Raw genomic sequence first — 27933 nt, 5'->3', positions numbered from 1 at the left:
ATCCTACCACCAGCATACCTTTGCACACTCCTTACAGATACTACTGATGAAACGGAACGTTTTTAAAATATTTTGTTTGGATTTTAAAATAATTTATTATTATATCCATAACAAAGATAAATAATTATAATATGTGAAAAAACTGAACGCATCAATATGACATGTGCGTTGTTGCTATCTGCGTCTGCGTCTTGATTTAGGAATTGTCAAATTTGTCAGTTGGGCGAGGAATGAGGTTACTTTTGTGACCTACTAAATTTTCCTCGATTCAAAAATATTGTAATTCATACCCTCGCGTCAATTGTAAATGAATTTTTACAGAATATAAACATTACTTTCATTTAGTGGACATGGCTTCGTTTTCTAGATTCCATAAAATAGCGCTTCTAAGTTTAGGTGCCGTCGGTGGCGGATTGGCTTACTACCATATAAACAGTGGCAAACATGAGAAAAAATACGGCGCATACAATTCGTGGACAGTGAATTACACGCCCAGTGTAGTGTGGGATAGGAATTGGGACCAGTAAGTATTCAATTTTGTAGTTGTTTACTTTCAAAGTGACTAAGCATTCGCTTTTCATGCGTCGCGTTTGTCTATAAATATAATAGCGAGGTTATAAAAATATATAAATCAATATTAATCTCCCACTCAAACTGCGAAAGCTTGATTCGTTAATACACTACCCATTACATAATAAAATAAATAGATAAAGTCTTGCTTGGCGTAAAATAATGTCTTTCATCTCTCTAATTGTGAAGCCATGTTTTCAAATAAGTACAAAAAAATCTTTGTTGTTAGATTATATTATATTTTCTATCTATTCCATTGATTCCCAAAGTGGTCTATATTATGGACGAACATGGGTCCACCTCAGACTCGATGGGGATCTACATTGGCGTGATCAAGAAATGAAGGTTCTTTATTCGTAATCGAGAGTCCACGAAACTGTCTTGGTTTTGAGAGTAAAGAACTAAAATGTTGACTTGACTTCAACTATCAATATAGGCACATAATATTATAAGAAGCTCAGCGACTGTTACCTGTAAAAACTTGCATATTATGGGGAATATGGTAGAAACTTAGCTCCAGGGAATCCACCCTATCCAGGAAAATATTGGATGTAGTCTATGAGTAAAAATAGTTTAAGAACCTCTGAACAAATCTCTGGGCTTTCTAATATTAGTAGAGATACTAATTTTTATTAATTAGTAGATTTTTATTTATAGAATTTGTTTATTTGAATGCTTTATTGTCAGGAACTATTCAGCTGATTATGGATTTTTTTTTCAATAGGAAAGTATCTTATTCCCAAGTGCTGTAGGTTACTTTTATCCCAAAAAAGCTATTACATGCAGATGCAGCTGCAGGCAAAAGCTAGTCATGTATATAAACATTTTCCCCTGTTATACCATTTTCACTTATCATGCATATGTGACACTGGCAGATTAACTATGTTAGGTCCATATTGGGTTAAAAAACTATTGTAATTGATAGTTATTTTCCATTCAATAATTCCAGCCGAGAACCAGAATCAATAGTGAGACCAAAACGATCAGACACACCAGAGGAAGATAACAAATATAATGAAAAATTAGAAAAAGCCAAGAGCAAAGCGGTCAGGCATTTGTTTTTAATAAGACATGGACAATATAATGTTGATGGAGGTACAGACAAGGAGAGGGTGTTAACGGAATTAGGTAAAGCTTATTTTGTGGTTTAGCAAGATTACAAAATAATTTATATACAAAAATTAATGCATGTGGGGCATATCGAAAAACTGATTGTAAAACTAGTTTACAAAAAAAAAGCAAAGATATTTTATTAATTGCTACTTTGTTATAATTATAGTCTTAATTGCCCATAATTCCAGAAGAATCGCATGGTCAGTAAGATTATCCCTAAACTAAAAGTCTTAACCCTACATCCACACTAGAGTAGCATGGGTTGGCATTCAGAATAGTACTAAACATTAGTTTCTCTACAGAGAAAGGACCTGTCAAATAAGCGAATTGTTTTCTTTAGCCATATAAGTGAATTGAAATTGTCTTCCTTTAGTGCTTATGACTTGGGGCAGATCATCAGCATCCGCCACATTACACTGCTAGGGTACTACAGTATGGTGATAAAAACTATACAAATATTCATATTATTTACTTGACACAGTGTGTATTTCCTACTGGTAATGGATTTATATAAATATGAAATAACCTCCAGGCAGACTACAGGCAGACATGACTGGTCAGAGATTAGCCTGTCTCGACATCAAATGGGATTTACTAGTTCGGTCCACAATGACAAGGGCTCAAGAGACAGCTGTCATAATCGCCAAGCATTTGGACAAAGACATCCCAGTTAAAGACTGCCAGTTAATAGAGGAGGGCGCTCCGATACCACCAGAACCTCCAGTGGGGCACTGGAGACCTGAACCGAAAGTAAGTATCAATTCTTAGATAATTTTGATATTGATAAAAAAATTTAAGACACCACAATTGGCAAATGATGATTCTAAATAAGTATGTCATAAAATCAAGATATCAAATGATTAAGAAAAATGTTACTTATCATTGCTGGTCATAGAATTAATTTCATATTTACAATATATGAGAACCTGGTATTATTTAGTGCTATCATAAATGATTTAAAAATGACAATTTTAAATTTGAGTCCATGAATATTATATTTCCATTATATCTTAAGATTATACAAATTTATGATTACACATCGAAACATACATAGGTATAAATTATCAACTTTGATCTTATCATTGTTGTGATAGGTTTAAAAATAAGTACTTCCATTATATGCTATGTAATTTTTGAAATGTAGCCTCAATATGTCCATATGCATATATTGCAATATATTGATGATGATTTCATGAACAAACATTTTCTCTGTTATGTCAACTGTGTTACATAGTCCCAATTAATTTAATAATTTACTATAAAAAAATCCTTAATCAACATTTAAAGAATTTCACAAATATGGTATTATGTTTCATATGCATCTAAAAATTTAGGTATTGAGAAATAAACAGAGTATTTTTAGAAGTATGTAGTATGTTTTGCAAGTTGAATAATAATGTGTTTGTCTTTAGAGCATGTCTTAGAGAATTGACTGCACTTGTGAATGATGAATAAAGCTACTGAAAGATCCCGCCTTTGTTGTTATCTAAGAATGTAGGTTAATAAATGTGTTTGTTATTAATGTTTCAATCTCAATAACATATTGTGGTAAAATATTTACCACACCCATTTTTTTCTGATAACACTTTATTCAGTTTGTTTATTGTGTGTTTTATCATGTTTAACATACATTTTCATGAGGGATATTAAAAAAATAATTGTAATTTATAAATTAATATTTTTTATTCACAATTGCAATCAATCTATCATTTTTGCGACTGTCATGATACTGACCAGTAGGCATTATTCCATTCCACTAATCAAACATTAGTGAAGAATTCCTGTTTCATTACTCACATCTTACTACTTTCATATTAGTTTATTCATAATTTTTATTATAGATTATTTTATTTTTTACACATTACTTTCTGACTAAAAATAAGTGTGCATAATGCATATATACAATAAGGATTAACTGTCTCTTCTAGATAAAATATTAGTATCAAAAATTATATTAATTTTACAAAAATATTAATTATGAGAAACATTAAATGTAGTATGACAGTAACAGTTTGCTAATATTTTAATAAAAAAGTCAATATATGAGAAAGTTTTTAAATCATAGCTAGGTAGTTTGGCCCTTAGCTATAATAGTTCCTGGTGCACATAGTAAAAAATTGGAACACTTAGTTATAAAAACCAACAATGTAGTTAAATTATATTTTCCACTACCATTGAAATATTGTTGTTTTCTTTTTACAATAATTTAACAACACTTAATTTTTTTTGCATTTATTTATACATCCATATTATTTCTATATTAACCATAATAATATATTTTTAATACTAAGTTACCCCATAACTTCCCCTACAATGGAATAAAGCTTTACATGGCAGTATAGTAATGTGGTATTTGGGTTTGGCACGTGTAGCAGTTCTTCCAGGATAGTGCGCGGATTGAGGCCGCTTTCAGACGGTATTTCCACCGCGCGCCGCCGGAGCAGACCAAGGATTCGTACACGCTTCTCGTCTGTCACGCTAATGTTATACGATTTTTCGTGTGCAAGTAAGTGTGTCATATTTCGTACCGGATCTGTATTACCGCTGAGCAAATGTTTCTCCCAAATTCTTAAATAAGTTTGTAAACAGTAATAGTTTGTATGGTGTACCATAACCTACTACTATGGTCTAATCAATCGTTGGTGGTTCCCTAGTCAATCTGTGAGCCTACAAAATGCTCAGCAGTGTCTATGCCTTTGAATCATAAAATTTACCGTCAAGGGCACAGATAACACGTCTTTGTCGTGATACGATAATAAAAAATAAAATATTTATTTTTTATACCGAATTATACCTTTTGTATACAGTATGTACAAAATCCTTGTTTAAATTCCAGGGCCCTCCAGTTCCCACCTGAAGGTTGGCTTCGGATATCACTAAATCACGCGTCGATCACCTGGTTATCGATAATGCCAAACGGCAATGTGGTGCTGCGGTCTCTCAGCGACACAGGACATATGGAGCCAAAGTATATCACCAGCCGGTAAAAGAAGGTGCATTATTAGTAGTCAGTGTTATTGTAGTTTGGATGGGGTAGACTAGAATCACGTTGTAGTCAATGATAAATCAAAAAGTATAGATATGCCATAACCTAATAAATCAAACTAAAATATTTTCGTACGCATACATACAAATTCTTGACATGATGTGTCATAGGAAAGCTAGCATTTGTTATTTACGTGTAGTGTATGCAATCGTTCCAATTGGGACAATTTTGAGTCATAAATTGCGTATTCTAATGGCATATCTAGCTTTTTATTATGTAATATGATTGGTAGCTACATTTGGAAATTTGTGGTGCTTCTGGTGCGCGTATTTGGGTTTGAAGAGATAAATTGCTCTTTTTATTCGAGAATACTGCAATGAACATAGTTCCGACGTGAGGTATATATTGCTGTAGATAAGAAACTACAAGGAAATTATGTTTCTACTTTTAAATTTAATGTAATTGGTTTATGCTGGAATTAACCCAATTTGATTGTTTTTTTAAATAACAATATAGACAATAAAATAAACGTATTGCAATGCGATATCGGTCTAGACTAAGAAGCAATGAAAAATACGTAGCTAGGGATTGCAATCCGGCCTCAATTTCAAGCCGACCGAATTTACATCTGTATGGCTGGATCCGATGGCCTTACTGTTTGCCAAATATTATCGGATTCGAAGATTTTATTATATGTATAGAAAATAATATAATAAAGGCCGATCAAGTAAAATTTTTGGAATAATTATTTAGCAATGATGTGATTGCATCCAGCACAAGCACGAAGTACGGTAGCGTGTAAGTCAGTAATAAACAATTTATATTGTTATAACATATAGCTGTTAACAAAGGGCCTAACTAGTACCCTAAAGAATATAATAGTAGTATATCATGAAATTTGTTTGTTTCTTTAACACAGACGAGCAAGGGTTAATGTTGCGCACCTTAAATACCTGTTAACTGGAAAAGCATATTTTAAGCCAGCACGTACTTACGCATACAAATATGTATTTACCAAAATATTACTTCCCTAAAATGTTTTGGCCCTTAAGAAAAATTACAACATGCCTTTTTGGCAACAACGAACGAATAAACGAATTACCTTTTTAGTTTTGTTGGTGAATGATTCCTTCCCTCTACAGATATACTTCAAATTCTTTAATATAAGATTCTTATCGAGTTGTCCCTCCTTTATATTTTTATATTCTTATTACTTCGTCAAGATGACCCTATATATTTTTTTTCAATGACTATTCGGTGGACGTCTAAGGTCGCCAGATACGGCGAAATACTGGGACCGTAACCAAGATACCTTTCTACAATTATTAACGCTAACCGGAATCCGCATAAAGTAATCTAGACATTTTGTTACCAAATAAACCAAGGTGTCATATTCACTGAAATATAACATAGAATAATGCTGTAGGAAGATGTCGATATATGTAAAACAATGTAAAATGTGTACTCTCGTTATTTGATTGGGCTATAAAAGTATTGCTTACATAAGAAAAAGATGGTGATATTGTCATTTACGAAGTTTTACAACTTGTTTTAGTGGGAATTGTGACTGTCGTATTAACTCCAAATAAAAATTTAAGGCTGCCTTGGTACTTACTGGTTATGTTAGTGTTAGAATGTGCCAGCCAATCAGGAAATTTACGACATATTAATTTTATGTCCTTTTCAATAGCCCATTCCCCCTTATGTATGCATGTATTGCAAATTTCCAAATCGGATAGCTGAAACAGTTCTAATTGATCCGTAAACTTTCCTTAGATCAGCTAAATATAACAATGTCTGCAGGAATTACGATCCTGTAAGTGATTACTCGGTGACGAAAAGGTGCAATTGAAGAAGGATAATACAATTCGCTCTTAAGCTATGTTCAAGACCGCTTTTTTTTACTTTTTAATATTAATCTATTGTATTTAAAAGCAAATATATAGACGATCGTTTCACAACAAATATAATTGCGAATAAAAATGTTTTTAGAATTAACAATAAATTGGGGTAAATTATAGAACAATCCAGAATAACGTATTGTCTTTATACAGGCGACACTACTACTATTGTCTTTATGTAGCGCTAATTATATGTTTTGTGTGATCGATGGTATGTATATTAGTAAATAAATAAATAATTTATACTTTATGTATCTACCCCAATAGAGCCGAACATTTTTTTTACTCTCGGATACTATATACAATTTATTGTTTAATTTTCCACTAGTCCGTTCATTTAAAACTTGGGGCTTTCTGTATTTAGCCTGCTTTTAAATACCAATATTCATCATAGTACAAATGTACACCAAAATGTTTAAGATGCCATAAATATGTATCAACCATTAACCATACCGAGCTACCCCTAGCAATTGCAAATTTAGTTCAATTATTCCCTTCTGAGACTTGTTTTATATTTTTGATTTCCTTCGATATAGAAGTATCGGATAGCCAATAACCGAAGTTCGTTCCTTCTCATCCAACGCTCAAAAGATTCCCTATTCTACCCCAACACTAGTTATTACGAAATAAGTCTTCAAACCACATATATTACAATGTGTTTTTATGTTTAAGTTTTTGGAAGATTGTCTTGTGTAGTACTGTTATTGACTACCAGTGTAGTATCATATATTTTTATAAGTAAAATAAAAACATAGTCAATTATAATGTATCTTCAATTGATAACCTCTTTTTGCTACTATGTGTTCCTATGAGTATTTTCTATATCAATTATATGAAGGATAAAATAAGGAAATAACTAAGTATCTGTACTTAAATGTGCAGCTTTCATTTGTCTATACAAAGTGCTCAGTAAAGTGGTGGAAATGACAATTTATTATCACCTTGACTAGTAGGTATCCTTTTTTGTTTTATGAATAATTTGAACTCAATTAAATTTTCAAATATAAAGTCAAACTAGCAAGTACGTCGCTTGATTGTAAGAAACGCCTACGAATCACTCACAAAAAAGATATCGTATATAGGTAATAAGTTTCAGATTCTGGTGATTTCACCGAGAACATAGTATGCACCAGCTATAAGGCAGAAATGTATGATACGACAAAAAAGTAACGATTAACGATTATACAGTACGTACGACAGTTCTTTGATTACTTGCCAAATAATTATTGCAGTTTGCACCAGTTTATTTGGGACCCATCAGTAATAGTTAGCTACCGGTATTTATTTATATCTTGCCGTAGTAATTTTTATATTTTATTATAATCAAATATTGAAATAACTGCATTTCGTATATTAAGTTGGGTTTAAATAAAATTCGCTAATGTAAGTGCCATTACCTGAAATATTGTACCTCTTTAAATTCATGTTGTAAATCGTATTCCTATAGACTTAAACCTTTGTCATCTATAAATACTATAATTACATTATTATGTCCATTATTGATACAGTGCATACAATATATCCCCATTGATTCGTCAAATTGCATCTCAATGTCTTAAGTCGGTGTATATTCAGCCTAATGGAGTTTTATTATAACTAACCAATGAAAGAACATGAATATAATTTTATTGAGTTAAAACATTTCCGAATTGAGAATGAGTAGTTACTTTTATACAATAAAATCGCATTTGTATTTGTTTATATTTAAGAATTTGTTTAGTAATTACTAATTATATTGTAATGTTGAAATAAGAATAATAGGCCTGCCTAGATTCTCTAGATACGTACAGTTACCCCATGATGCATTTTAAATTACTTGTAACGAACAGTGTTGCTTATTGTACATTTCGACATGTAAAAATGTGTATTGTAAATATTTTGATATGTTAATAAATATCGAATACTTTTATGGAACGTTTTATTTAATACATGCCCGAAAAACTCTGAATAAAATGTTTCTCGCCTATAATGTGTTGTAATAACAAGAATTTTGCAATAGTAATTATTATAAAGAAAATATTGAGTTTAGCACCACAATTCTTACATAATAATATCCTCATTTTTAGTGATCAAAACGAGATGAACCTAAAGATCGGGTTTAAGGTCGTCAGAAATCTTAAAAGTGAAATACCATAAAAATATTTTATAATAAGTACTTATTAACCAAATGTTTTTTATTTAATATGAAGACTAATATATTTCTCAAATGCGTGGTTCAGGCCAATGTCGTCCGCACGTGTAAACCATATAATGCCTGTTAAATGCAGAAAATTGTTATACAGTATTGTGAAATAAAACTTCAATATGATTATCAAGAAAATTTTATTATGTATATTTGGTCTGTAATTTCCAAATTCAATATTTGCTGTAAAATCAGCTGAAATGTGTCACAGTATTAAAAGGAAGCTTTTGCAATAGGTATAATGATATTTCGGGATATGTTTAGCTTAGGAAGTCCATACAAGATCTTTTGATAATAGTGTAAGTACGAATATGAAAATCTGTAAATAAATTGATTATACTTTTTTTATCCACATGAATACGTTATGTTTATGCCACTGTTACATGTTACATATTACATCATTATGTAATTAACCTTCCTTTGAACAACTCTACAAAAATTTACTTTTATATTCGAAAGAGTTTTTAACTTGCTATTGCTGTCCCAAATGAGATTTTTTTAAGAAAAACACGAATATTTATCACTTATTGTAGATTGACAGGAAATATTAAAGATTTCTTTTTACTGCATTAAAATAAGATAAATAACATTTACATATACAAAGATGTTAGTGATTAATTTGAATATTAAATTCTTAAATTACTTTTTTCTGTATTTTTATATACTGAACGATCATTTGTGCTAGAATGACGTGGCTTTTTATTTTAGTTTTTCGTAAATAAGCATTAGGTAATAATCGTATTACAAAAAAATATTTCGCAAACAAACTCTTTAAATAGGTACAGATATTATATTAACTATAAATAATTTTAGCTTGGGTAATTTTCTATAAAGCCGTTAATTTAGTGGACAAATTAAAAATAGAATGTGTAGTACATATTATTGTTTATGCTTCTCACAACCACGCTAATAAGTTTTAAATACCTATAAGCATAGATATTATAAGAAACTATAAAACTACTATTTGTCCAGTAAATGTAATAATATTCCTACCTATTGTTCTTTTGAAAGAGAAAGGTGTTTTTGTTTGTTAATGGCAATCTAAAATTAACAATACATTTTTAAACCCTAATATTTGAGATACAAAATAGGATCCATTATTTTGAAAGCTCAAGGAAGATAAAATATATTATTTGCACCTCTCTCACTCTCAGTTACAATATAGAGAAAAATGGTATTACGAATTATGAATTTTTATATATACATTTTAAATTGGTGTTATAGTTTGGAATATATTTCACGTATATTTTTAGTTAAAAGGGGTAATGTTTCACAAATTTTCATATATCATTAATATTACGCTAAGCATTAATGTAATTTTATTTAAATATATAAAACTGGAAGTATTATTTCGTTATTTTTATTAATTAGCTAAAAGATGTTAGTCAATCATATCAAAACACTTTTAAAAATTATTTTTCTTATCATCAGAAACTAGGTTAAAAACGTTATGCTTTAAGTAGAAAGCGTAAAGATTATGATTTTATACATGAGTCATCCAAGAAGAATGTTTTCAAGCTTGTAACATGTAAAGCATTATGCTTGAGCCCAGGTTTTGGTCCAGGGGAGGCCGTTGCGCACCCTGCCCTTCCCTGGGTACGCCCATGTAAAGCATGATAGTTCAGTTAGCCGCCACTGGTCTCGACAGGGGTAAGTCTGCGCCCTCCGTGGTTTCATCTTCGTCCTCATCGTCACAGGCGTCTTCTGGCTCGCCCAACGCTCTTACGAATTCTATAATTTACATGTAACATAATTTTGTTAGGCAGACTATTATAAGATTTCTTAGTTTTCAAAAAAATTGTTAGAAATAATTTACATTGTTTTTAAGACGGGGGAATGATGATATCTCGCTGGTTAAGTGCGAGTAGTTCATTTCTTGGTTAGTATATTAACAGGGATATCGAAGGTAGGTGATTCTTCTGTTTCGAAAAGATGCTATATAAGACTATTTTTTTTATAGCTGAGCACCATGAGTTGATAGTTATTAATGATTGAACTTCTGTAAATAGAGAAGTCATAGTGCAACAAACACTTACCCAAAAAGTCTATACGGCCATCTCCATCCGAGTCCACTTCTTTAATCATGTCCTCGACTGGAATTATAGACAATTATCATATTCAAGACGTTAAAAAAAATTATCATACTCGTATTTAAGACTTTAAAAGAAATTTATATTGACAAAACAACATTTTGCAATACTACGAAGCTATCCAAGTCCTGTTTAGGTTTGGCCACTAAAAGATAGGGTAAGTAGTCACCCAATATATTATAATATCTGATGTGTAATTAAAACTTTGACAGCAGTCTTTTATTCATAAGAAATCCTTCAGCGCACAACTTTTAAAGTACGTCTAGTAAACATAGTATAGTGCGTTGGGGTAAGTTCACAACACGGGGTAACATCGTTATACCCCAAATGTGATGCACTGAATCAATTTTAATTGTCATTTAGTATTAATTTTAAATCAACGGTTATATGGCGATAGGCACGGTCGCTATGACATCTTGGAACAGAATTCTATATCGCAATAGGCACGGACGCCATGGCATCTTGGAACAAAATAAACACGGTGTATAGTGGATGCAATAGTCACGTCAGAATCTGTTGAAACATCAATATTACCCTGTGATCCGATCTTACCCCAGCACAACTAGTTTACTTACTCTCTTCTTCTGACAAATCTTCGCCCAGACACTGCAGCACAGCCCTCAGGTCCGAAGCACAAATGTACCCGCGGTTATGCTTGTCAAACACCCTGAACGCGTCTCGCAGCTCCCTTTCCTCCTGCTCGGCCGAGCTGGGGCCGCCGCCACCGCCAGACATCGACTTGGAGAGAATGCTCACGAATTCTTCGAAGCTTACGTTGCCGTCGCCTGGTGAAGTAAAAAATAATCAATACCTTTTGAAAAATGAGTGACGAGACGAGCATGCGTGTGGTTTAATGAAAGTGACTCGACCGAAAAAAAATAAATATATGTAAATGGAATTTAGAACATTACCCCAAAAAAAGTCATCAAGTAGGTATCATCGTTCCAAGAACGTCGCCAGCTGATGGCCCAGGGGGGCAAGTTTATATTGAGAATGAGAAAAGTATGAATTGTACGTAAAGTCGAGAGCATATGTGCCACCCCCACTCCCCCTCTCCCGCTTTAACATAGAGCGTAATTAAGCGTATAGGTTTGATTGATCAAACAAGTCCAGTCAAAGACTTAGGACTTTGGTTGCTTTACATTTGGCAAGTTTTTTAAAATCTCTAGGAAGGGGAAGAGAGGCGCCTGCTCCTTGGCGACGTCCTTGCATCATTTCTTTTATCCCTAAGATACTTCAACCTTTGCCTTCTCATTCTTCATAGAGTTGGCAACGCACGTACTTACGTTTATTCCAACATTGTTGGTATTCATGGACTATGGAGGTCACTTACCGTCAAATGACCTATTTGCTCGTTATAGCTACTACTCGTGCAAAGTTAATCAACGTGTTGTATTTTAGGAACGGACTGTTTTGAGTGGCTAAAGCAATCGGTTTGGAGTAATTACATTTCACGTGTAACCATAGTTTGTTGACTACAGTATTGTTAATAAACTTGGCACCAATTTAAATGATTGCTTTCCATTGTTAAAGGGGAAGAATAGTTGGATTAACTCCAAAAACATTACAGTATTATTGCCGGATTTGTCATTGCAGGATCACGTCTTTTACCTGAAGCGTTAGTCAAAGGCACAACTTGTTTTACACTTCACTTAGGTACATCCTAATGTACAGGGCGAGGCTACCAATAGCACAAATTCCAAACCGAAATAAAAGTCGAAAGAATTTTTTTGAGGACACAAGAGCATTGCTTCTTTATTCCGGGATAGAAAAAACCAACATGATACCCAATTGAAGTTCAAGTCGAAGTGAATACATCGAACCTGTGGCGACCGTCAACCCCTTTCTCTAACTAGTATCTCGTGATCTGGGCAATTGCTTAGACCCCGTGTCCCTCTCGATCACGGGATTCTGCCCATCCATCCGTCTCTCCAATCCACTTAGAGCTACATGTTTGATTAGTATACCCACCGTCGCTATCCACTTCCTGCAGCATGTCCTGCAATTCCTCGACCCTCGCGAACTGGCCCAGGCTACGCATCACGCGTCCCAACTCCTCTTTGGTGATGGTGCCGTCTCCATCCTTGTCGAACAAACGGAACGCCTCGCGAAACTCTGGAAAATGACATGGATTTTGCATGTTGTACTGTCCTTATCTAACAAATATTATAAGATATTTTTTATATTTGAGAAAACTTCTCGTCGGTAATGTGTGAACCACTGTATTTGGAATATCTCAAAAAATATTAAGAACAATAAATGTATACCTATCTAAAATTTAACAAAAATGTTCGAATTCCGTGACAAGATAGCATTTGTGCTCCACAAGAATACAAGATAGGTAGTTTTTTGTTTTCCATATTTGATGTAAACGGCAATCATATCTGTCATTATTATTAGAACGCCCGTAATTCCAAAAAAAAGAAATGCTCCCGTAGACGGAATAGGGCCCCATGACCTAACATGATTTTGACAATATTTACAATTTGTGTTGCTATTATCCGTTAGCACAACATTGTCACTTGCCTATACGAAGACGAACAGCCAAAGTCCGAATATCATCGAACAGCCAAAATTGCCTTTTGCATACCTTTCATTTGGGTTCTAGTGATGCCTGTGCTTTCGTCGACGATGGAAGCCTTCCTGTCCAGGTTAGTGTTGGCTGCCGGCTTTAGGAACGTCACTTGTCGCTGCGGCCTCGGAGATGACGAGCGGACCGATTGTTGACTGTAACATTTATGAAACAAAGTTTATTTTAGCTCAGCTATTTGTGTGTGGGCTGCCCTACTAATAGCCTGATACTTTGTGCGAACCTAATATACATAAGACCTAGGGTCACGAGACCTAATTTTACAAATGGCTAGCTGGTCCCAATATGTGAATTCCTCTACCTATACCTATTTTTAATTTTATAACACTGGCTTAGCTATTGGATAAACCATACCAGGGGACGCAGCTATATTTTCTTTCTACAATCATTAAGGCTAATAGAAAACAAGAAATTTATGGGAACCAGTGGCGAACGGTCCATATAACCCGATTCCTTCCGGCTTCCCTTTCGTAATTTATGTTAAACCTAATTATCATTGGAATGATTTGCAGACCGTATTTATGCATATTAGTACCTATATGTTGTGTAGGGTTTGACAAAGAGTGACATTTCCCTTTCAGAAAATGTCACTCTTTGCAACTGATGGAAATGACATCCAAGCGGTAAAGACAGATTTTTTTATATGATATATGTAACATGTTGAACGCAATCAACAATTTGATTTGCCAATAAATATCTGGATTCTAGATACCGTTTTATTTTTTTAAAATCCGGCTAATTACATAGACTTGTAAGCCAATCGATCACTAGTATATTCCGTTTAAATCCGTATCAAATGGATTAAATAATTAGTTTGATGATTAGCGGCTTACACTCTGATCAATATTAAGGCTGATAGGAATAACAAAAGCGGATATTGCTCACATATGAGTTACAAGTTGCATCCAAAATTTCAATACGCGTAAAAACTTTTACGACCATACCAAAGGCTTTTGCTTTAGTAAAATAATTTTTACAAGGTTTAATTTATTTAAGATGAAGAAAAATGAATATTTCGTTTGAAGTTGATGTGTGGAAGCGTTTGAAGTTTTGAATTTGTTCACCTACTTTTGTAGCTAACGTAAGTTTTCCCGGGATAAAAGTCCTATTTTATATTTTCCCGGGATAAAAGTAGCCTATAGCACTCAGAAGAAATGTAACTTCACATCAGTAAAAAAAAATAATTAAAATTGTTACCTACATGAGCCAGGTCTTAAAAACGAGGACTAAAATTAAATAGTTTCATTTTTCTTAGATGTGTAACTTTCCATTATATTTGAAGGTTAATCTGGTTTTGTAATGTTAGAGAATTTTGTAAGGATTTACATAATTGAGTCGCACAGGGGTAAAGCCTTACTGAGATTTCTTTGTTTGTTAAAAAAAAATATTTACACATGTTTGTCGATTATTTTTGTTGAATCAGAGGCAAGATGCAGGAAGCAGTTTTGCTTCCTGCATCAACAGGAACTACAATATTATAATATAACACTTAGAATCCCTGACCACCGGTGACTTGAGTCTTGAGCTTCGCCATTGGAGGGTGACTACTTTTTTATATGCATTAATATATTTTCAGATATACGAAAATATAAAAAGTGACTCAAAATATATAAATTAAATATACTTACTTAGCAAATAAAATCATTGTTGACACTGATAAACATTATAAAAGTTTTTTTGAGTAAGGCGTGATCTAACAGTGAGCTTCAAGATGATTCACTTGTAAAGTGCTCTTGCGAATGATACATCACAAACAAAACAATTCAAAACAGTATTTACCGCAAATGTAACTTTCCTATATAAATTCCACGAAATGCTCATGGCGCGTAAACATTTCCTTCTAACATTCCTTTGTATTGCACGTGCCTAAATACATAGCGAAATTTACTTTTGGAATTCACTAACGGTCAGTTTCATTCAAATAGCCAAAGTTACTGTTACTATTCCCTTAATTATGATGGTTATGTTTTTTATAGTTTTTATGGCTATGAAAATTTTCACATTACGTAAATAACATTAAAAAAATACACGTCGAATTGATGATTATCAATTCTCCTCGTTTATTTTAATATCGGTTAAAAATTAGTAGCTATGTCGAAACTGAATAACCAACTGTACGACAGCTATAATTTGATCGACATAAGTATATCGTATAATAATAACATCAGCCCTGTATTATATACTGTCCCACTGTTGGGCACGGGCCTCCTCTACTACTGAGAGGGATTAGGCCTTAGTCCACCACGCTGGCCTAGTGCGAATTGGTAGACAAGTATATCGTGTAAGACATAAATCTCTACTCCAAAAATCATCCCCGAGCACATGAATTTCACTAATCTGCGCATGAATAAATAAGGCAATTCCGACGACACCTGTGAGGCAATAAATTTCATGGGAAAAGCTTTCGTCCCGAGCCGGGTTGTTTTATTTGAAATGCCTTCACATTTTCGCTATCTGCTTCATTTTTTTGACATAAAGGTAGCCCCTCGCGTTTAATCGAAGTACATTTTTTCACTGGCTTTAATTTTATTGTTTTTTTTTTTTATATACAGACGGGCACGACGAAGTGACTCCACTACACCTATGGTAAGTAGAGTGGTGTCAATACAATGTCGACTGACGAGAGATGATTACCCCTCGACAGTCGACACAATTATGCTGGCCTGTTGGAACCGGATATATACAGGCTGATCACGTAACGCGACACACTTACGTGAGCCAATTTAGCAGGTTTTAATACCTTGTGTACGGTGGTCGATATCCGGGCCGGATATAAAATATATCCTATCACCAGCAAAATTTTACGTTTTGTATGTTTGTACAAAAGCGTCAACGTTGTGTGTAGTTATAGTAATGTCACTCACCATACGAAACGCAATAATAAGCTGTCACTCTACTAAACCTTGCTGTGAGACAGTGTGAGCTGTGGTATTACGCCGCTCGTACCAATGATGAACACGAGGTAGACGATATAGACATTTTCTTTTTACCACTTTGAAGCAAACGATATTTGAATTTGTGTTTTTTATTATTTGACGCGGATTTTAACTTAGCTCAGCGACCAGATGAAATATCGAACACATATTTCCATATAAGTCATTGTAATCTCAAAACCTAAATGTTATGCGATTTGCAGACTATGACTGCGACTACAGACTTAAAATGTAACGAAATCTCAGCAACAGTATAAACAAATTACACAATTTTCCGTCAAAAACTCTTCACGTAACACAATGTTCAATTTACAATGCGGGTAACCGACGGGGCCGCATTTAGAATTTCGGAGTAATGGCACATTTTAAAAGGTCTAACCTACTTTAGAATTCCTAGGGCAATCAGGGAGAATAAAGTACTAGATCGAGGACACATATATTTTCTATAAAAGGGATTGAGTTAAAGAGAGGACCGAGATATTTAGAGTTAAGAATTTACACTCTAAAGCAATCGCTTTAGAGTGTAAATTCTTAACGCTAAAAACGATTGTACGAAAGCATTAAATTCTCTATAGTCTATCTTAACACCACATTTCACTTGGAAAATTGTAGTATAAAATGTCTGGCAACTTCATAAATGTTTAACTTCACGGGTATACCTCGCGGTTTTATTTAACTGCAAACGCCACTCCTATGTGGCAGCATCTACTAACTCACTATTCGCTGCAGTATTGTATAATCAATACTTCAGCGCCGATTTCTAATATTGCCTCTTAGTGCCTAAACGTTATAAGAACGTTCCTAAAGATTTTGGTATGTTTGTGGTTAATAGATATGACACTATGAATATTGGCATACAACAGGTCAACAGTTGATTTAACTTAGTAACTGTAGGTTATTTTTTACCCCACTTAAAACTACAATGGGTGTCTGTCTTTCTTAAAAAGACTTTACAGACAATACCTATTTTACTGTTCGGTATAAAATAAGCTCGAAAAAGAAAAGGATATATACTAATTTTTTTATCTGTCCCACATCAAGCAAACAAGCCGCGAGTTAGAGTAAGCCAGTATATAAATCTCTTCTAGCTACGTCCCTGAGTAAAGCTGGGGAATGCGTTCACAGAGCATTACATCCGCAGACAAGCTTTGTTTGAGGATTCTCAGTGCGGCCGGGGTCGGACGACGGTTGAGGGCAAACAGAATTTTTAAATTGGTTTCTGTAATAGGATTCTGGCGAAAGGGCCTTTTTACTTTACTTTCTTTCTTTCTAAGTTGTGATGCGGTTATAGTTTTTAGAAACGTTTTTAAGGATTGAATTTGTTCTGTTCGTATTTAATTGAACTAGAGTTTGACGTGTCACTTTATAGATTTCTTTATGAGTTAGTGTTTAAGACCTTTTGACAAATAATGGAATATAGGGGCCAAAATTAAGACGAACTTCTGCAATCGTTAACGGTAAAAGAAAATAAAAATGTATAGGAATAATATCCAAGCGACGGAAATATCGCAAGGATATGTCATTCCCATACATATTTTGTTTTTCTCTTAGCGTAAACTCAAAGCTGTCTTGACTACGGCCCCAGCATTGTACCCCTACCTAATAATAATATCAGCCCCGTTTTATATACTATCCCACTGCTGGATACGGGCCTCCTCTACTTCTGAGAGGGATTAGGCCTTAGTCCACTTCGCTGGCCTAGTGTTGATTAGTAGACTTCAAACACCCTCAAAATTCCTATAGAGAACTTCTCAGGTATGCAGATTTCCTCACAATGCTTTTTCTTCACCGTTAAAGCGATATTTCACCTCCCTTATATTTATAAGGGAGGTGATTATTTAATCACAATGTAACCCAGGACTCGTAAAAAAGCGAGAGCACTTTTAGAAACCAAATTGCATACAAGAGGAGATGCTTTATAAACTTAGAGGCGGGACATTGAATCGGCCAAGTTAATACGATAAAAGATAAAAACTTCTACCATTTGTAATACTTCATTCGAAATAATTTGTTCCAAGTTCCGAGTCATTATAATATTAAATACCATCCCGCTTTGCACAATTCTATATTGTGGTTGCTTCCGTACTGCCGCGATTTTGTAAATTAAAAAGTCTTTATAATTTATGACCGGAGTACTGTTTATCTTCAAACATATTAAATTGAGGAGTTTGGACATCAGGACTCAAGCATTAATAAGTTTTTGGAGACTAGAATACAATTAATGCAATAAGATAGAAGAAGTGTCTATTTTTTTTGAACGGGTACGACAAAGTGACCCTAGTAGCGCTTATGGTAAGTAGAGTGGTGTCAATACAATGTCGACTGACGAGAGATGATTATCCCTCGACGGTTGACACAATTATCCCGTCCTGTTGGAACCGGATATACACAGGCTGATTGTCCCTCGACAGTCGACACAATTACTCCGGCTTGTTTGAACCGGATATACACAGGCTGATCCCGACACGCCACAATGACGTGGGCCACTATAGTCGATTTTAACAGCTTGTGTACGGTGGTCGCTATCCGGGCTAATATAAAATATATCCTACCATCTGCAAAATCTCCTGATAAGTCCTGGTGTTTGAAAATAATTTAAAATATGTGTTAATCTGCTATATTTCATATATTATTCAGTCGAACGAGCTTTAATTAAAACGAGTTGATATCGTAATCTTTCTGGCAGCCAAAGTTTCAGAATATTTAAAACTTTCCTTTCTAGTTTAAAAGATATACCGTTAATGTTTTAGTAATATGAACTCATCACTATTCATAGATTGAATGTTTGTGCCAAAGTATACTGTGTTGTAAAGTTATAGTTTTAAGATTCGATTTTAAATGTTTTTATATCAACTAAATCTCTGTATTTACAGAACGCTAGAAATTTCAAGGTGTTGATGTTAGACGCAAAGCAACCGAATCATTATTTGTAAAATGTACATTTCATGAGAAATGTACATGGATTTATGTCTTAATTTCATTGCGGTGTGAATATACAGTGTATCACTATAATGTTGGAAACGTGGTAGATAATATTGGCTTTGTGATGTGTTTTTGTATGATTCACGTTTCACTTTCTTAAACTGTTTGTCCTTTAATAGCTGTGTAACTGTTAAAAAAATGTATTAATGTTATATATAATTTTTCTCCAGTCAATCTCCAGTTCAGCATGTTACCTTCTACCCAGTTATCAGTATTAACATAGTTATTATCAAACAAAACTTTATGAAAATATGAAAATGTGTGTTCGAACTAAACTTGGAAACAGCTGAACGGATTTCGATAAAATTTGACACGCGCATAGACCATGTCCTGGACTAACACATAGGTTAGCTTCTATCCCGGTAACTTGCTCCCGTAGGAGATAATTGTTTTTTTTGTCATTTAAAGGAATGGCGCTAGCATCGTCCTGACGGCGCGGCGTTATTTATTGGTACAATGATTTAAGGATTTACGTAATGGGCAAAGCTTTTAACGCGGATGGAGTCGCGAGCAACATCTAGTATTGTAAACATACTTTTATAGCTGTGTCGGTCACTAATAAATATGAAAAAAGGGGCGTACCGCACACAAACTCTTGTATCGTATGTATGTACTCGAAACAAACAATATTATGATATTGCAATTCTAAAAGTATCATAATCAACAAATGTTAGAATACCTCATTTTAGTATCCTTATATATCTTGGAAAAACTTGTTCTCAACATTCTTCTAAATTTCCGCTCCGAAAACTTTATAATTAAATTTCCGCTAATACTCCCGGCACTTGGTGAATTCTAAGTATTTCGACGTTCATTATAAAGTTTTTAACTTTATCGAGTAAAATGTAACAATAATATAATAATATCAGCCCTGTATTTATATACTTGCCCACTGCTGAGCACGGGCCTCCTCTACTACTGAGAGGGATTAGGCCTTAGTCCACCACGCTGGCCTAGTGCAGATTGGTAGACTTCACACACCTTCGAAATTCCTATAGAGAACTTCTCAGATGTGCAGGTTTCCTCACGATGTTTTCCTTCACCGTTAAAGCGAACGATAAATTCACAAAGAATACACACATGATTTTTTTAGAAAAGTCAGAGGTATGTACCCTTGGGATTTGAACCTGCGGACATTCGTCTTGGCAGTCCGTTCCACACCCAACTAGGCTATCGCCGCTTACTATCCGAGTAAAATGTATCTTTATATAATGAAAATTATTAACATCGCGTCATCACGAAGGACGGTAATGAAGAAACTTCGATGCCGTTTTCAACCCTTATTAAAGTTGGACAGTCAAATATATTTTTCAGTTCTTTTATATAAGTAAATGTATTAAGTCAACAATATACTTTAGTGTTTGGATTCAGTTATACCAAAAAAACTAACCATATGTCTAATCGACAAATTATCTTCTATTAACCATATTTTGGTTACGTTAAACATGGTAGTCTTAATTTTACTTATTATCAGTGCAGGTACCTTCACTATCTTCATCTACAACGACCCTGGTCAATCTTATCATTCACTCTTTCTTCTTCTATCATCTTATCATTCTCTAGTTCCAACACTCTGTGGTTATAATCTTTTAAAAAAATCACAGTTTTCTAAAAATATACTTTCAAACTTAGATAACAATTCCTCGGAACACACCACAACAGCGAAATTTTATTCAAGAACGTTGTTCAACATTCGGGAATTCTCTTGGGGATTTGTAATAAAATCCATCTGATAAATTCCTGTTTTGTGTGAAAGGGCTTAGAGTGATCGATGCCGATTCAACGGAATCGAAACGGAGAGTTACGAGATCTCAAACTGAACAATATTGCTTTATTCTTGCTATTGTGTCGACACTTAATCACATCACAAAGGACTTTGTAGTTTGTACCGCAAAAGTGTATATATGTTAGTCCAAAAACTGCATCGCGTAGTTGTATTGCAATTTGACTGTAGTACTGAGATTTTGGATTCGATCCCCGGGTCGGACAAAGTGATATTAGGTTTTTCTACTCAGTGGATCTCAGTGATTCTATCAGCCTGGAAGTCTGAGTCTTTCAGAAAAGAAAATAAACAACTACACATGGAAGTATCACTAATGAAAATGAAATTAAACAATGATCGACCACTACATTAAATATCATTGTTTGTTTGAGTTTTAAATCATTCTAGCGAATGTAAGCGTCACATCTTCGAGCCGTCCTTTCAATCTCACTGAAATCCAAATAATAACCGAAACTTGTGGAAGTCAGACACCATACAATCTGTACCGAAAATTATGTTCTACCGTCGCGCGGGTACCTACGTATCAGGATAATAGCTTTTTCATAGCGTGGCTTATTGTACAATTTTTCCATTAGTGGAATTAGAGTGAGCTATTCGTGTATCGATCGAAATTCAAAAAGCGAATATGAAAATGGTAAAAATAACATGGAACCTTACAGACATGGTATACAAAGTCTCAATTTAATTAATCTAGGTACTTCTTTCACCCCACTCTACCCTTTCTTATTCTATTCCAATATAAAGATTACCTAATCTTTACATCTATAACCCTGATATGGTCACATCAGTATACATATATCGATATCTGTACACTTATTAGATTAGTCCGCCAATATTTGGGAAGAGTTATTCACACTAATCAGATAATGTAAATAAAAATTCTCTAGCTAAGATATTAGATACATAATTTTACGACGAAGGAAAGCATCGTAAATTGTTAGGCACACTGATTTATATCCCAGCCGAGTACTCCGAGCAATCTGGTGGAAAATGGATGTCGTTTCGCCTCGTAATTATCGATGTACATCACAATATTTATCAGAATTCAGGTATTTTTATGAAATCTACATTCCTGCTATACAGAATATTTAGCGAAGTTTTCCTATTTGAAGAACCGCTCTCAATATTTTTATCAAAATTCTCTTCTACTTTAATTGAACAATGGCCGACACCATCACCAAATTATGCTGTGAACACTTCAAATTACTTACAAGAAAAAAAAATCCCTTATACCTTACTATTATTAATACTAAAGAGATGAAATAATCTAGAAGTATACCACAAGTCACAAAAAAAAATTTCAAAATTGATAGAATCGATAACTCTACATTATACACGAGGACAACGGTTTGCTCGCAAATCATGAAACAGGCCCTAAATCTAGTAACAACTCCACACCTGCTGAATCAATCATTCTAATCAACAAATCCATCAACTAACTTCCACGTTTCATTCAGTTTACAGATGAAAGCAATTTGGAAGGATATAAGCTTACCTGTCCGACGCGCTGAGGGCGACGGCTGGCGGCTCCCGGCTTGCTGGACGCGACGAGTCGTCAGGTGGGCCCGGCTCGCCCCCGCTACTGCTTGTTTGCCGGGTCTAGGAGGTAAAATAATACGGTGAAATTCTTGGTTAGATTGAGTAAATAATAAAAAATATACCGTAAAACGTATTGCCTTATTTTAAACAAGATACCTAGATCTCAATATTGCGAGCCAATTAATACACTATACTGTTTTAAACATATTTTTTTTATCTGTCGGAGTAATAAAGGCACGACTCAATATATTGTTGTAAAAACGATTCTATGATAATGATAATTGACTTTTAAGGTCTAGTTTAGTTTAATCAGGTATGGTTTTATTCAGTGACGTATGTAGAGTATTTTCCTAAAGGCCTCGGATACTAAAACAAAATAGCATAATGCTATGTTTGGAGATTTTTATAATTGCAGATATGATATTTTTTGGTACGTAATTTACGGAACGGATCAAACTAGTGTGGGTTCAGGTCAAAAACTGCCCAACATGAGTGATAATTTGAAAAACAGTATACACAAAAACAATGGATGTATATGAAATTAAAAACAAAACTAGTTGATTCTACCATTTAAGAGAGACATAGTGTATTTTTAGACAGTTATGGCCTATCTATATAAACTATAGTTATTGTATACCTTTATATAAACAAAATTAAGGTTACAAACTTTTATTGGTGGTGTTTACCATCAAACAAATGTGCAATAAAAGGCTTAAGTGTTCATTTTTGGGTGAAAGCCAAAATGTACTGCCCGTAACTATAGAATTAAGTTTGCCGAGCACCAATCTGCTCTGTGATGTGAGCTTTAAGCTTGTTTCTAGTGCTTTTATGGAGAGCGTTACTTAGTGTAGGGGGATGACTGATAACAAATTCGATATTGAAGTGTAAATATGACCAGTTTATCAAACTAATTTACATTCTATTCATAATGTAGGCAAAATGCAAAAGAGATAAAGTGCAAACTTATTAAAAACTCATTCTCTATTATTTTTATTAATGATTGATTCTTCTATGTTTAGTGCATGTTTTAGATACATTTTCTTCTTTTATAGTAATGGCTAACAAAACAATGTTCTGTTGCATTCTTACGATTTGTTCTTTTGCACACTACTACAACCCTACTTTGCCAGACCAAACTATCAAAACAGTGCTGTTATCAACCACCTTTAGTTCCTAACCTCTTGTTGTAAGTCATACTCACCATGATGCCCTTAAGCTGATTCACCAGCGGTGAATCAGCGAAGAAGTTGTTCACCGCGGAGAATATTTTACTTCTCTTGCTCGTCGCGCCGCGGCAGGCGTTCGCACGCCTGCAATCCCTGCGCAAACACACTGTCTAAACACATCGACACTAACTTATGGCAATTCATTTGTTTACACTCATCAGTCACTGTAAATGCTGAGTGTGGCATCTGGAGTTGAATCGCGATTCTAGTTTTTATAAACACGAGCTCATTTTAGAGATGAACCATTTTTGCTATTTTAATGTAGATTGCATTCGGAAATATTCAAGAAATACTAGTTATATTTACGTTATAAACTATTCTAATGTCTAAATCTTGTGGTAAATCTGTATTTCGGTACACATCCTACAGCAGTAGGTTTAACATACATTAATTTTCGATCAGCGATCTTCGATTTTTATAAGCTCAGTACAACGGAGTTTTAAACAAGTTTCAAGCAAAAATATTTATACAATCTACTGTACAATAATATATAGACCTTGAGGTAAGAAAGCAGGTTTTATACATCCAAATATCGGGATGAGCGTGTACCTAGCCTGATGGTAGACCCATAGCTGAAAAAAGTGTTTGCACTTCGCGCGCTGGTTTTATACACACGCATAGCAAAGTACTGCACTACTATATCTGATGCGAAGTAGAGTTGGGTCCAATAAAATGTCGACTGACAAGAGATGGTAACCCCTCGACAGTCGACAAAAATATGCCGACCTGTTGGAACCGGATATACACAGGCTTATCCCGGAACGCGACACACTTACGTGAGCCACTGTGATGGGTTTTAACACCTTCTGTACGCTATCCGAGTGGAAATGAAATATATTCTATAACCAGCAAAACTGCTTAAAGTGTGTAAAATAAATAGAACAGATCAATATTTCGTATGCAACGCTCTAACGAAATGTCACCTGAACAAAGGGCACCCACATATAGATTATATCTAATTATATATCTACGAAGAAGCAACTTTTTTAAACAATATCATAAATATTTGGGCCGTATATAGATGGAAATTATTTTCATTCGGAAGTGCGATACCAGCTGAGACGCTATTAAATAAAGTCGGCAACTTAAGATCGTCGTCATTTACTAAACAGATATCAACAACATCTCAAATGATTTCTTAAGATCGCATATTATAACGGATATTGACAGATGACTTTTAGTTTTTTCTACAACGCGACCAGAGAACAAGCTCTTTAATTACTTCTTAAACATGATCTATTAAATAATTCAATACATTAAATGTCTGTTTGAGATCCGACTCAAAGGTGGGTTTCATTTATTTATAGAACCTTTATACGCTTTAAGAACAATAGTTCCGTTGTTTCTAAAAACTATTTCACACATGTGGCTTTACCAAATATGTATAATGTTTGCACAATGTGTATCAGACTAAATCCTGAAACGACCACAGAGCCGCTAACTCCAAGGTCTTGTGAAATATGTATCCGACTAATATTATAAATGCGAAAGTTTGTGAGGATGGTGTATGTATGTTAGTTTTTCTTTTACGACAAAACATCTGAACGGATTTGGATGAAACTTTACAGTAATATTGGGTATACGTCAGAATAAAACATAGAGTACAATTTATAATGATTTTATATAACTTGGTCATAATATGACGATATAAGTATATCAAGTAAGTCAGAAAAAAATATTATCCCGGAAATCTCCTTCACGCGGGCGAAGACGAGAGCAAAAGCTAGTAATATTATAAAAAGTTTGTGGGTTTGGATATAGGAAGGTAATTCGAATATCGGAACTTATCCTATTTAGAAAATTGTTTCACGCGAAGTTAGTTTTATTGAGTGTTGTTCTTGTCTTGAAACGGAATAAGTACTTATATTATGTCGGCTCTGGTATTAAAGTAATAAGTTTATAATCGTCGACATAAAAGTAAATGATCGTTTTTTTTTCTATTTTATATATTTATAGAGGGTTTTGTTTACAATCAGAACATGTCACCCTCATTGGTGCACTTATGTTAATGAACTTAATGTTTTTTGCTTTTGGACAACCACAATTAAACGGTTTAAGACTCCGAGAAACTATCAATATTTTTTTTTTTAATCTTTATTTAAGGAGCTTGGTCGTTATTTCACGACTATGTCGCTCCGTACGTCCACTTTTATCCATGCCTACTAATTTTTTATAAAATCAAAATATTTTTTTAATAAACCCTTAGCCTCTTCCGATACTGGAATGGACAAAAAGAGATTTGGCATTGCGTAAATATGTTGGATTAAGATTATCGTTTGAAGCGCTATCTTTTTTATGATGGCCCGGCAAAGTGACCCCACAGCTAATTGTTAGTGAAATGACGTCCGATAGAATGTTGACTTTCGAGAGATGATTACGCCTCGACAGTCGACACAAGTATGCCTGTTGGAACCGAATATACACAGGCTGATCCTGGAACGCGACACACTTACGTGGGCCACTATGGCGGGTTTTAACATCTTGTGTACGTTGCACGCTATTTAGACGGATATAAAATATATCTTACCACCAACAATTCTATCTCTTATGATATCCTGTCCTATCATATCATATCTCCCTGCAATTGGTTTACAAAAGTGTTAAACGGATGTTATCTAATACGTCGGTACAACGGCTCTTAGTTGACTCCACATCCAATTAGATGTCTAAAATTCATATCTTTAATTTGAATCTTATAGGCCTAAATTTGTTATTTAATAATTAGTGATTTATCTTTTTGACTGACTGTAATAAGAAAATGTGAACCTTACCCACCTTATTTGGTAATTTAATAATAAGTAATTTATTAACAATAAGAAATTAACAGAACAATACTAGGAAACCTAGTTAAAACATCAATGAATAAGGTTTACGTTATTTATGGACCTATTATAATATTTAAACTTAATTTTAACTATGATTTTAAATAATATTTGCCCACCCTTTGTGATATAGAGGTATTTAAGATTCCTCTTGTATTAATATTTGATGTAAGCACTACGGTAGAGTTGGCAGCACAAAGAACTTTGCCTTCATGCCTTTTGATCTCATTTCCGGACCCAAAATCAGGCTTTCGGAAGGTATTCTCTTGAATTTTTGTTTCAGTTTTATTCAAAGAGTATTTGCAAGCTTTAAAATCAATAGTTTCAATTTGTTAGTCGCATTTACTGAAAGCAAACGAAAGAGCAATAAATTATTTTCCTAATTCAATGTAAATGAAATAAAAAAAATACAGAAATGCTAAAATAATTTTAAATTAAACGAAAATCAATGGTGCTTTAAATATCGTAAGCATCATTTTACTTCAGCAAATTATTTGTAAAATTGTTTTTCTTTTTCAAAACTTCTAAAAACAAAAACACTAAATATCCTAATTTGTTTGGCTGCTTTAAATTGCATTATAAACGAATATCTTTAACAGTACGTTTTATTATAAATAAAAAATAACTCATATCAAGGGTCGATGTAACAATAGAAATACTAAGGTCAATAAATGTAACATTTGAAACGCATTTATACGATGCCATGAGAATATCTTGTACAATAACCGCCCCAACTAAGCAAACTATTTCACTCATCAAACACATCCGGTATAATGCATTGTCAATTCACATTCAATTGCAATACAGAGCCGACAATACGCGGACAATACTAACATAAAGAGATATAAATCTTACCCGTACGTTGAAGTTGCACGAGAAAAATTGTTGGCTTGTCAAAATATTGGTGGTTTTGGGAGGTCGGCGTGCAGTGTCTCGTCGAGGTTTGGGGCCGGACTGAAAGGATGCTGTACGCTGGCCCACGTCAAAATGTGGCGCGCATGCGTTTTCCCGGATTCGATGTTGTTAAGCCGCGATTCTGTATACACGTGAACGTGCAATTTTTTTCTGATTATTGAGGTCATTGATGCGATTTTTAAAGGAAATGGTTAATTTATCTGTATTAATGACTAGTACGAAATTTCTAGTACACTGTAATAAAATCCTTAATTAAAATAATTTATTAGTCCCCCAGGCGAACATAATTGCACTAAATACC

At 34.0% G+C, this 27933-nt stretch overlaps 2 protein-coding genes across 4 annotated transcripts; one reads left to right on the top strand and one right to left on the bottom strand.

Moving 5' to 3' along the window:
- Window positions 1-189: 189 nt before the first annotated feature.
- On the top strand, window positions 190-8479 carry LOC115443267 (serine/threonine-protein phosphatase Pgam5, mitochondrial). 3 transcript variants are annotated; one of them, XM_037436731.1, is made up of 6 exons: window positions 351-523; window positions 1520-1698; window positions 2216-2433; window positions 4056-4189; window positions 4520-4676; window positions 6473-8479. In XM_037436731.1, exons 1-5 carry the CDS (start codon window positions 351-353, stop codon window positions 4668-4670), a joined length of 855 nt encoding a protein of 284 aa, XP_037292628.1. In that variant the 3' UTR covers window positions 4671-4676; window positions 6473-8479. The 3 variants fall into 3 exon arrangements, with proteins under 3 accessions (XP_030024472.1, XP_030024470.1, XP_037292628.1); XM_030168612.2 differs by having other exon boundaries at window positions 190-523; window positions 4059-4189; window positions 4520-8479; XM_030168610.2 differs by having other exon boundaries at window positions 191-523; window positions 4520-8479.
- Window positions 8480-8875: 396 nt separating this feature from the next.
- On the bottom strand, window positions 8876-27701 carry LOC115443307 (neo-calmodulin). Its single transcript, XM_030168663.2, has 8 exons — window positions 27573-27701; window positions 23871-23988; window positions 22626-22729; window positions 13433-13569; window positions 12814-12957; window positions 11418-11627; window positions 10789-10845; window positions 8876-10483 (listed from the first exon to the last, which is right to left on the bottom strand). Exons 2-8 carry the CDS (start codon window positions 23871-23873, stop codon window positions 10374-10376), a joined length of 765 nt encoding a protein of 254 aa, XP_030024523.1. The 5' UTR covers window positions 23874-23988; window positions 27573-27701; the 3' UTR covers window positions 8876-10373.
- Between the last annotated feature and the right edge of the window lie 232 nt (window positions 27702-27933).

The sequence above is a fragment of the Manduca sexta genome, chromosome 9 (assembly GCF_014839805.1).
Source record: "Manduca sexta isolate Smith_Timp_Sample1 chromosome 9, JHU_Msex_v1.0, whole genome shotgun sequence".
NCBI classification, from domain to species: Eukaryota; Metazoa; Arthropoda; class Insecta; order Lepidoptera; family Sphingidae; genus Manduca; species Manduca sexta.
This window is presented reverse-complemented; position numbering and strand designations above follow the sequence as displayed.

Excerpts from the sequence above, each read along its gene's own strand:
- LOC115443267 (XM_030168610.2), top strand. The coding sequence starts at position 351 with ATGGCTTCGTTTTCTAGATTCCATAAAATAGCGCTTCTAAGTTTAGGT. Across the intron at positions 524-1,519 it reads TGGGATAGGAATTGGGACCA|CCGAGAACCAGAATCAATAG; the intron begins GTAAGTATTCAA and ends CAATAATTCCAG. Across the intron at positions 1,699-2,215 it reads GAGGGTGTTAACGGAATTAG|GCAGACTACAGGCAGACATG; the intron begins GTAAAGCTTATT and ends AATAACCTCCAG.
- LOC115443307 (XM_030168663.2), bottom strand. Across the intron at positions 11,628-12,813 it reads GCAGGAAGTGGATAGCGACG|GCGACGGCAACGTAAGCTTC; the intron begins GTGGGTATACTA and ends TTACTTCACCAG. Across the intron at positions 10,484-10,788 it reads TGGCCGTATAGACTTTTTGG|AATTCGTAAGAGCGTTGGGC; the intron begins GTAAGTGTTTGT and ends TGTAAATTATAG.